The sequence below is a fragment of the Populus trichocarpa genome, chromosome 7 (genome assembly GCF_000002775.5).
Source record: "Populus trichocarpa isolate Nisqually-1 chromosome 7, P.trichocarpa_v4.1, whole genome shotgun sequence".
Lineage (NCBI taxonomy): Eukaryota > Viridiplantae > Streptophyta > Magnoliopsida > Malpighiales > Salicaceae > Populus > Populus trichocarpa.
Genome location: NC_037291.2, coordinates 7,651,111 through 7,661,232, shown reverse-complemented (window position 1 = coordinate 7,661,232; position 10,122 = coordinate 7,651,111). Strand labels below are relative to the sequence as shown.

At 34.3% G+C, this 10,122-nt stretch overlaps 2 protein-coding genes and 2 non-coding genes across 6 annotated transcripts; all 4 read left to right on the top strand.

The window, feature by feature from the left end:
* The first annotated feature begins 2,883 nt into the window (after positions 1–2,883).
* On the top strand, positions 2,884–6,841 carry LOC18109641 (uncharacterized). Of its 3 annotated transcripts, XM_052454408.1 has the most exons (6): positions 2,884–3,366; positions 3,444–3,495; positions 4,290–4,322; positions 4,887–5,212; positions 5,317–5,963; positions 6,050–6,841. In XM_052454408.1, exons 4-5 carry the CDS (start codon positions 4,892–4,894, stop codon positions 5,953–5,955), a joined length of 960 nt encoding a protein of 319 aa, XP_052310368.1. In that variant the 5' UTR covers positions 2,884–3,366; positions 3,444–3,495; positions 4,290–4,322; positions 4,887–4,891; the 3' UTR covers positions 5,956–5,963; positions 6,050–6,841. The 3 variants fall into 3 exon arrangements, with proteins under 3 accessions (XP_052310368.1, XP_052310367.1, XP_006387928.3); XM_052454407.1 differs by having other exon boundaries at positions 4,290–5,212; XM_006387866.3 differs by lacking the exon at positions 2,884–3,366 and having other exon boundaries at positions 3,409–5,212.
* LOC127905599 (small nucleolar RNA snoR64a) lies at positions 3,752–3,826 on the top strand. Its single transcript, XR_008059763.1, has one exon. It is a non-coding gene; the product is annotated as a small nucleolar RNA snoR64a (small nucleolar RNA).
* LOC127905600 (small nucleolar RNA snoR20a) lies at positions 3,897–3,986 on the top strand. Its single transcript, XR_008059764.1, has one exon. It is a non-coding gene; the product is annotated as a small nucleolar RNA snoR20a (small nucleolar RNA).
* Positions 6,842–7,641: 800 nt separating the features above from the next.
* LOC112327591 (protein ALP1-like) lies at positions 7,642–9,367 on the top strand. The gene is made up of 3 exons (XM_052454406.1): positions 7,642–8,401; positions 8,517–8,748; positions 8,842–9,367. The coding sequence occupies exons 1-3, from the start codon at positions 7,688–7,690 to the stop codon at positions 9,291–9,293; spliced, it is 1,398 nt and encodes a 465-aa protein (XP_052310366.1). The 5' UTR covers positions 7,642–7,687; the 3' UTR covers positions 9,294–9,367.
* The last annotated feature ends 755 nt before the right edge of the window (positions 9,368–10,122 follow it).

Sequence of the window (10,122 nt, the reverse complement as noted above, 5' to 3'; positions counted from 1 at the left end):
TATAGCATAAAAATCTGAACTAAACCTTCCTCGTGGAATTTACCTCTTGCTTGATCTATACTATCTTGTTTACTTAAGCTAAGGTAATTAATTTGTATGACCGCGATATCGCAACAAATTTTTGTTTTCTTTGTTGTTTTTTTTTTAAAAAAAGAAACAGAAACAATGTTGTTTTTGGTGGTACTGTACAATTACGATACCGGTATTGTTCAAAATAGATTTTTTTTTGGTGGAATTAGACCTTGGCCTTTTGTTTCCTGAAGGGAAATGACGTTCTGAACAAGACTAGTGGCCTTTGGCCAATAGCTTCATCCTATCAAGGCCAAAATCCGTTGTTTTCTAGGGTTTTAAGGCAGGTTTGGTGTTCTAGCGTAGGATTTTCATTCAATTTGCACTACTCTAAATCTTTTTTGTGGTTGATTTCTTTTGAGTTTTCTTGACGATTTATGCCCGTAACCCGTTCTACTAATCAAAGACAAGTCCAGGTAGATCTCGAAATAGAAAACACTTTACGTAGGTTACGAAAGGAAACTCGCTTTAATACCATGGCTGTTGCATGACAATAGACACTCAAGGAGCTCGCTGCTCTTAACGCGGAGAATCAACCATTGTGCATAAACATCGACAACAATAGGAAACTATTGAGAGGAAGCCATTCATGGAAATACGAAGGCAAGATGTTTTCAAAAGAAGGCACAGAGCTAGAGCTCTTGGAAACCGGGGCTTATGAATCTTTCCCAGTCCTGAGAAAAAAATGGATTACAGAAACAACCAACAAATCCCAACATGTACAGTTGTGCCTCTAATTTTAATTGTGGCCCTTCAATAACTTTTATGATTTTGTGTTGTACTGCCAGTGCATCCAGAGCATCCTTTTGAGTTATTGGAGCTCAATAGTTTTCTGGGTGATCAAGATTTGTTGAATGTGCGTTGGGCTTCATGTTGACTTAACAGGAAGTGGATTAGAAACTGGTAAAGAATATCCTCAAAAACGAAGTCTTTTCCTTTTTATCTTTTTTTTTTCTTGTGGAAAAAGTTTCTCCTTCTGATATTAAAATGTGATTTAGCTAGCTTGGTGAAACTATGACAAATTACAAACAAGTTTTCCTCATCTGTGTATGAAACGTTCTTCCGCCCCCTTATTTGCTTCCTTTTTTTTTGTGACCTTTTTTCCTTTTTGGAATTTCTGCATATTCATTTGATTCAAAAGATCCATCTCTTCAAATCATTTCATGCTTGAATACTCTGCATCTGTTTGTTGGTTTTGTTGACCCTTATGGGAGTCTACTAGCACTGCACATGGCTGCCACCAATATACAAGGTCAAATTTGTGGTCCATTATAAGGTTTCAGTTTTTCGTAGGGGATTGAACATATCCTCTCTGGGTTTTCTTCAGCCTTTCCACTTCATGCATCATGCTTTCTTTCCAACAGTGAAATGTCAACTAGTACTGCTATCTGCTGATGCCAGTGGAGTATACAATTTATTCATGCCGTGGTGGAATCAAGTCTTTTAACATTTTCAGTACAAGACTCCGTAGTATTTTCTTTTGCTTATGAAATGGAAAGGAACTGAAAATAATATCATATGACTGCAGTGGAGAAGCTATAATTTTTTAAATAAAAAAATAAATTATTAATAAATACTTGATATTATATATTATATAGGTATGCGTTGTATAGAGAAATCAATTTGAAACATATATACTAAGACCCTGTTAGTCTTTGCGTTTCAAAAGCATTTTTGAAAAAATTGAAATTTTTTTATTTTTTTTGCTTCAAATTAATATTTTTGGTGTTTTTTAATCATTTTGATGCGCTGATATCAAAATAATTTTTTAAAAATAAAAAGACATCATTTTAATACATTTATGAGTGAAAAAAACTTTAAAAAACAACCGCAACCACACTCTCAAACAGGCTCTAACTCATATCAAATGAAATTAATTTAAGAATAATTTTAAAATAAAAAAAAATTACATTATAATTGTTATCTTCGAGTTTTTATATTTTGAAATCGCTTCATAATGACTTTATTATCAATTTCATCGAAGATATTTTTCTCAAAATAACCCAAATTATATAAAAATAAATTTTGCTGGAAAAAAGATTTTGTAGTGATTTTAATATAATGTATATAAGAAAATTCAAAAATGGATGATTTTCCACGAAACATGCATTTGATTTATTTGGACGTGAAGACAGAGTATTCTTTTTCTCTTTTTTATTTCCAATATTTTCTGTGGCTCCCCTTCCCTTCATAGAACTTTTCAACTTCTAATTTATGTTTCTGTACATAAAATGTGCTTATAAAAAGTTAAGGGGGCAGTTGCCCCCTTATGCCTAAGTGCGGCTCCGCCCCTGTATGACTGAATAAACACGATTTCAACCACGAACATTCGAATTTCCATCCCTGGTTGTTGTAAGGTCTAGAATGACTTTGAGGAATATCAACACAATGGAAAAGAAAATACTTTGTGGGGTTGACGTAGTTTATAAAGATTGATTGTTTTGATATTGTACTTTGAGACACACACACAGATACACCCACACACACACATACTTTTGTATAGAGATTAAATTAATTAAATCTCTTTCTAGTTGGATCTTAGTGTTTAACATTGTGTTTTAACATTGATTTTGAAAAAATTTAAAATTATTTTATTTTATTTTTTTACTTCAAATTAATATATTTTTTATGTTTTTAAATCATTTTGATATATTAATGTCAAAAATAATTTTTAAAAAATAAAAAAATATTATTTTAATATATTTTGAAATCAAAAACATTTTGAAAAATAATCATACCATACTCTTAAACACCCTTCTAAACATGACACTGGCAATTTATGAGATTTTCTTCAGACCTTTGAAATTAAGATAGTGTTTGGCAATGCTTCTGCGGCTGCGGTTAATGAAAAAGCAATATTACACCTGTTTGGTTAACTACAAACCGCAGGTTAATTTGACGTGGGTCCCATTAGAAACTGCGTTTCAAATACAAAAATTGAAAAGCAATTATCTTTTGCTTTTCATGCGTTTCTGCTCTCTCTCATCACCGACAATTTCCAATTGCTTCCCAACTGTTCTCTCTCAGACCCTCATCAATTTGCAATAAACTCTTCCCAACGGTAAAAAAAAAACCCAAAAAATTCACTGGAAAGCAGTGTTGTGTTGATCTATCAGTTTCCTTCATGCGGTTTTCTCCCTCACCACCAAAATTGCCCTAACCACCAACGCCAGACAAGCTTTTCTTCCCCTCTGTCCATTCAAACACAACCCGTCACCGATCCGTCCCTCCATTGTTACAATTGCAGAAAAAAACCAAGAGATTGGTCCCGGGAAAGGTCCACGAGCGAGATACCAGGTATTGTCCGTTCCCTTTGTCAATTTCTTTTATGTTTCTCAAAATCTAATTTCTGTAATGGGTTTTTTATTTTGCAGAACACAGCTGCAACACCGCTGGGGTTTGCAGCACAAAAACGCAGAGACTGAGGTAAGTTCCTCCCTTATCTCCATCTTCTTTTTCAGTTTTTTAGATGAAAAATTTCATTGTTGCTGCATGCTCGATTACAAATTTTTGATTTGTAAATCTTTATAAAAGGGACACTAATGGCTTTCTGAAAAACCCAGCCCTAAACCGCCGTGAACCTTCTCCAAAAACCCCCTCTATCTTCCCCTCTTCTAATTATTGCATTGATTTAAACAATTCTTTGAATTTATTTTTTTCAATCTGGAGAGGCAAATGACGAATCTTTTTAATTGTTGAATGCTCAGACTCTTGGGTTCTTATGATTTATATGCTTGAAAAAAAACTGATCTGATGCTCTCTATCTTTCTGCTTTTATGTCTTCAAGTCTCAGCTTTCATTGTTTTTTTTTAATTACTGTGCTGCCAGCCAATGATGCAAACCCTGATTTTCACTTAAAGCAGGGCTATCGATCTGCCTAAACTGTTGTTAATACATGAACTAGGACGGTCTGAGGCTTGAATGGTTTTAGTTTTTTTTTGTTTTTCAAGATTTTGTTTTCTATCTTCTTGTTCGAAGGCTAAAAACTTGCTTTGGACTCTGTTTTGTGCATGATGAGAAACATAAAAAATAACAGTTATCCCTGGCTAATTCATCTGTGCTGATTCCTTAACCAGGAAAAAAATTAATTTTATGTGTGTTTGCTTGATTCCTTTACGGTAGCTAGCAGATTAGTTGTTCTACTCCTCTCTTTTTCGCAAAAATTCCCATGTTATACTGAACTTTATATTTACAGTAACTTTTTAAGCTATTTTGAACAGAAATTTTTTGATCACCAAACAAGCTAGACTGAGGTAAGTTCCTGCCTTATCTCCATCTTCATTTTCTTTTGTTTTAGATGAAAAATTACATGTCTGTGTACTTGCATGATCAATTACCGTGTGTTCGTCAATTGACAATTATCGTAATGAGTTCCTATTAGCATGTCATGTAGGACTACTTTTATTTATAAATCAAAATTTTTTGTTTAGTTTTGTGTGTTTGCATGCTGCGAAAGAAAGCTGGGTTTCTTTGAATGTATAAATAAATTCTGTTCTGTTTGTTTTTTCCCTCTATTTTTGATGAGATAACAGCATGCTGGCAATGAAGTTTTGCATGATCATTCAAATATTATGGCTGAAACTGAGTTTCTGAACAGTTGAAAATTTATGGGTTGCAATTACATTTCATTACAAATTAACATGAACATTCTCATTGACATACATGCACGGTTAATGTTTTTTTGCCAAACACACAGCTTTTGTAAATGCTAAACATTGAGTGCTTTATTATTGTATTAGTCCACGGTTTATTTATGTGCCACAATTTAATTGATATCATTTTTATTCATTTCAAACTTTTGTTAAATGTTTTAAAAGATATCATGGAAGGGCTTGAATCTTCTGATAAGGCTGCTTGGACAAAGGAAATGTTGCATATATTTTGTGATATATGCATTAAGGCAATTGATATGGGAATGAGACCTAATACTCATTTCGATAAACCGGGGTGGAAATTTCTTATAACATCATTTAAAGAACAAACTGGGCATGCATTTACTAAAACACAATTGAAAAACAAATGGGATGGATGCAAAAAGGATTGGAGGATATGGAATAAGCTGGTTTCTGAAACCGGTGTTGGCTGGAATAGTGAATTAGGCACAATTGCAGCTAGTGATGAGTGGTGGAAACAAAAAATTCAGGTACATTCCTTGTCATCGGCACAATTTATTTTATTATTTTCAAATTCCAGCCCTAAAATTTTACTAGTCTTGATCCTTCATTACTTTATTTAATTTATATGCAGGAAATTAGAGGAGCCAAAAAATTCAGACATGTCGGTATTGAGCCGTCTTTAAAGAATAAATTTGACCGAATGTATTCCAACATTGTCGCAACTGGAGCGTTTGCATGGGCTCCTTCATCAGGTGTACCTGCTGGCAGTGGTGTTGATCCTGGTACAAGCAATGCCGACATTGCTGATGATGGTTTGGAAGAGGGCAGCGGTGATTCGGAGGAAGATGTGATTCCAGATTTCCAGACTGATATGGCTCGAATGGTTGGAGGGATACATATGTCTAGCAGCACCAATACAAAAAGCGGCGAGAAAAGAAAAGAACGAGATCATTATGATGTGCGAGGTAGAAAGAAGAAAACATCTGGAATTGGTGTTAAGTTGCTGACAAGGTGCAATCATCTACTTGAGAGTATGTCAACTAAGAGTGATTCGACGTCTGTTAATATGGATCGTGAAGGCTGTAGTATTCCCGAGGTCATGGCTGAACTGCACTCCATTCCTGGAGTTTCAGTTGACGATGATTTTCATGACTTCGCTACGGAGTATCTTAGTCTAAGAAGGAAAAGAGAAATGTGGTCCAGTATGGGCGATATGCAACAGAAGTTGCGATGGTTGCAGCGAATGTATGAACGAAGTAAACGTGCTTAGCTGACAAGGTATTACTAAAGTATATTAACTGTTAATCAATTAAGTATGTTCAAGTGCTTACAATATTTATACATGTTTTGTTTTATTGTTGCAGAGTAATGGGATGCCGGTTTTTAAAAGAGTAGTTTCCATTTGCCGAAGTTTGTTCGAGGCATTGTATTTGCGGTAATTGATGAACTTTTTCTAGATAAACTGCTTTACGGGATTTAACAGACTTGTATGAGAAATTGTTGGTTGTAATGTTGTATTTTATCAATGAATTACAATGTTCAATGGTTAATGTTCAATGGTTGACATTTTAATGGAATTGGTTGGTAATTTACCTTAACTGATTTGTTAACTATATATTTGTATTTGCTGCCGTGAGGTCTGCTGGGAATAATAATACATGCTGCTGTGTTTCTTTCCTTAGCTGTACTTTTTTCAATTTGTTAGCAACTGTTAGATTAGGCATGAAAGGAGAAACCAAGATATATGCTTTGTATGAGATGGAGAGAGTAATAATAATAAAGAATCAATAGGCAGCATTTATGTGTGCATCGAATTTAATATTTGATGATATTTGCTGCATTGTTTACCCCTTTAGGATTCATTGTCCAAATGGGAGAGGGGGGGATAAAAATGAACCAAGGCAAATAAAAAATGACAGATTGTTGCTTATAATTTACCTTTACTGTTGATCCTTCTTTCTTTGCTGCCATGAGGTTTCATAATACATGCTGCTGTGTATCTTTCATTTGCAGTAATTTTTTCAATTGGTTAGCTAGAGATTGACGTGTTGCATACTGTTTTTGCCTTGGCTGTCTAGTGTTAGCTTGTGAGGTCTGAAACAACAACATCTTTTGCAAACTGTTTGTGTTTTTTTCATTGTTGCCGTGAGCTGTGATGGGACTAATGTTGTTGCTTTTTCTTCATTTTCTGTGTTGATGGTCTTCCTACTGGTTCAGTGACTTGTAATTGTTAGGAATGAGCAGCTACTGTTAGCTTGTGAGGTCTGAAAAAGCAACCCCTTTTGCAGTAATTGTTTGTGTTTTTTTCATGGTTGCCGTGAGCTGTGATGGGACTAATGTTGTTGCTTTTTCTTCCTTTTCTGTGTTGATGGTCTTCCTACTGGTTCAGTGACTTGTAATTGTTAGGAATAGGCAGCTACTGTTAGCTTGTGAGGTCTGAAAAAGCAACCCCTTTTGCAGTAATTGTTTGTGTTTTTTTCATGGTTGCCGTGAGCTGTGATGGGACTAATGTTGTTGTTTTTTCTTCCTTTTCTGTGTTGCTTGTCTTCCTACTGGTTCAGTGAGTTTTAGCTCTGTTTTTTTTCCTTTAAACATGTCAGGATGGTGTACATGCATGTGCTGTAAAAGATGATTATATGAGCTGTAAAAGATGATTTATATGCTACTTTTACAGCACATGCATACATGTGAATGTACTGATTTTGAAAGCTGAAAAATTGTAAAATATACGTAAAGAGGATTGAAATTTTCTATATAAAGAGGAATGTGTACATCATATTTTACAATGACATAGCTTTCTATAACAAGCTTCTAAAACCTTTCAATTGCACCAAATACAAGGAAGCAAGTAGAATACTTCTTTTTTGCTGGCTTTACAGGTATGGAAAAAAACTTATGTCGCACCAACTCTATGATAGTATTTTTATTGAATGTTATTTAATTATTTAAATATTTTTATTAACAACATATAATTTTGTTTTTGTTTCCATGTAATTGAAGTTATGGATGATCCACGATTTAATAACATATTTAATGAAGATTTCGATGGTAATTATGATGATGTAATGAACCGGATTGTAGATCAAATTAATTATCCTAGTTGTGGAGTTAGTGGTGCTTCAGTTGATGGTGCCGGAGATGATAGTAATGGAAACGACTCCGACGACAGTAATGACGACGACGATGATGATGATGCCGACATTGACGGTGATAGTGATGATGACGATGCATTTATTATAAGGAGGCATTTTGATAGGGAAAAATTAAATTTATGCACAGCTGGAGCTATAAACGCGTATTATATTAATTATATGTATAAAGAACCATGTATGGTTTCCTATAACACAGGGATGCGTTGGTTGACGGAGGTTTTAAGAGGTCATTGGAAACGAAGTGTTAACATGTTCAGGATGGACGCAACAACTTTGTTGAGTTTGTGCACCGACTTGGAAACGCACCATGGCTTAAAACCGTCAAGAAGAATGAGCGTTATTGAAAAGGTGGCAATGTTTCTATTTACAATAGCAGTTGGGGCGTCAAATAGACAAGTGCAGGAAAGATTCCAGCATTCAGGTGAAACTGTTAGTAGATGTTTTAAAGAAGTGCTTAAATCATTACGTTTGTTTGCTGTAGAAATCATAAAACCAGTAGATCCACAATTTACGAGCACACCAAGAGAAATTGCTATGAATCCAAGATTTATGCCACATTTCAAGGTAAGATTAATTTTTTTATATATATAATTAAGTAGTTTAATTAAGTTGTTCGGAGGAGTATGAAATATATTATAAATGTTTATATGAGTACTATAAATTTTTTTGTGGCATGTAGAATTGTGTTGGTGCAATTGATGGAACACATGTTCGTGCATGCGTACCAGCTGCAAATCAAATTCCATTTATTGGAAGAAAAGGTGTACCAACACAAAATGTAATGGCCGCTTGTAGTTTCGACATGCAATTCATGTTCGTGTGGGCAGGATGGGAAGGCAGTGCACACGATACTCGTATTTTTCTGGAGGCTATTGACAATAGCACTATCAACTTTCCAAAACCTCCAGAAGGTTGTGATTTTGACTAAATTGAAGATTGGGTAATTGAAGGAATATAATTATTTTTTTTAGTTTTGTTTAAAATTACAATGTTATTTTTTTCAGGAAAATACTATTTGGTTGATGCTGGATATCCAAACGAGTATGGATATTTGGGTCCCTACAAAGGCGAGAGGTATCACTTCCAAGAATTTAGACGTCGTGGACAACCAAGTGGTCGGAAAGAAGTGTTTAATCGTGCACACTCGTCACTACGTAACGTGATCGAACGTTCTTTTGGGGTATGGAAACAGAGGTGGAGAATTTTGCAAAACATGCCTGCTTATCCATACAAAACACAAGTTGAAATTGTAGTTGCATCAATGGCACTACATAATTATATTAGAAGGAGATCGCAAGATGATGCAGTTTTTTCTGAGTATGATCGCAACCCCAATTTGATTCCAGATGACTTTTTGCCTGATACTGTTCAGGCTTCGGCCGTTCAAGGCTCACAGAGGCCTTCACGTATGGATTTTGTACGCGATGGAATTGCCAATAGTTTGATGGAACAATAAAAGAGTACATTAATGTATGACAATTTTTCATTTTGTTATGTAATCATAATTACAAAACACCTATGTTTTGGAATTATATATATGTGTCTATACATGTCATTTTAATTAATTCTAATCAAATATTTAATTCCAATCAAATATAAAACACAAACCATATTAACAAAATACAAGAAATTTTTTTTTGAACCACGGTTTTTACCAAACACAAAACTGCTTTTTTTCAACCACAATTGTTGAACCACAGTTTTGTAACCAAACACCTAAAACTGCTTTTTTTAAAACCACAACTTCAACCACAGTTTTTACCAAACACCAATTTTTTTAAAAATCAACCTCACAAAAAGTACTTTTTATGAAACTGCTTTTTACAAACCGCAACCACAAAAGCTACCACAATACCAAAAACAGTCTAAATATCAGGAGATAACATAGGAGATTGTAGATTGTGTGAATTGGAGGAGGAAGAAATTAAGACAAGTTGAACGACAAGAATCTTGGTCCTCGAAACCAAGTAAGCACGGTGTTCATGATGTTTACTGTCCATGAAATGACCCATATCCCGTGCATGGGTCATTTCCAATCCTTTCTCACGTTTCCACCCTTTAATCAAAAGTCAAAACCAATAAAGTGACTAGATTTTAATGATGTAAATTTGGCGGCTACAAAGTACAAAATGATCCCCTTATTTATTTATTTATTAGTATCCTATTATTATTAATAACGAGACTGAAATATTTTATACCTATGAGTTTATTTATATAAATTTTTCGATCCGATTATTACTTAGATTGAATTTTTAAGGTTTGATCTAAAAAATGAAAATTAATTT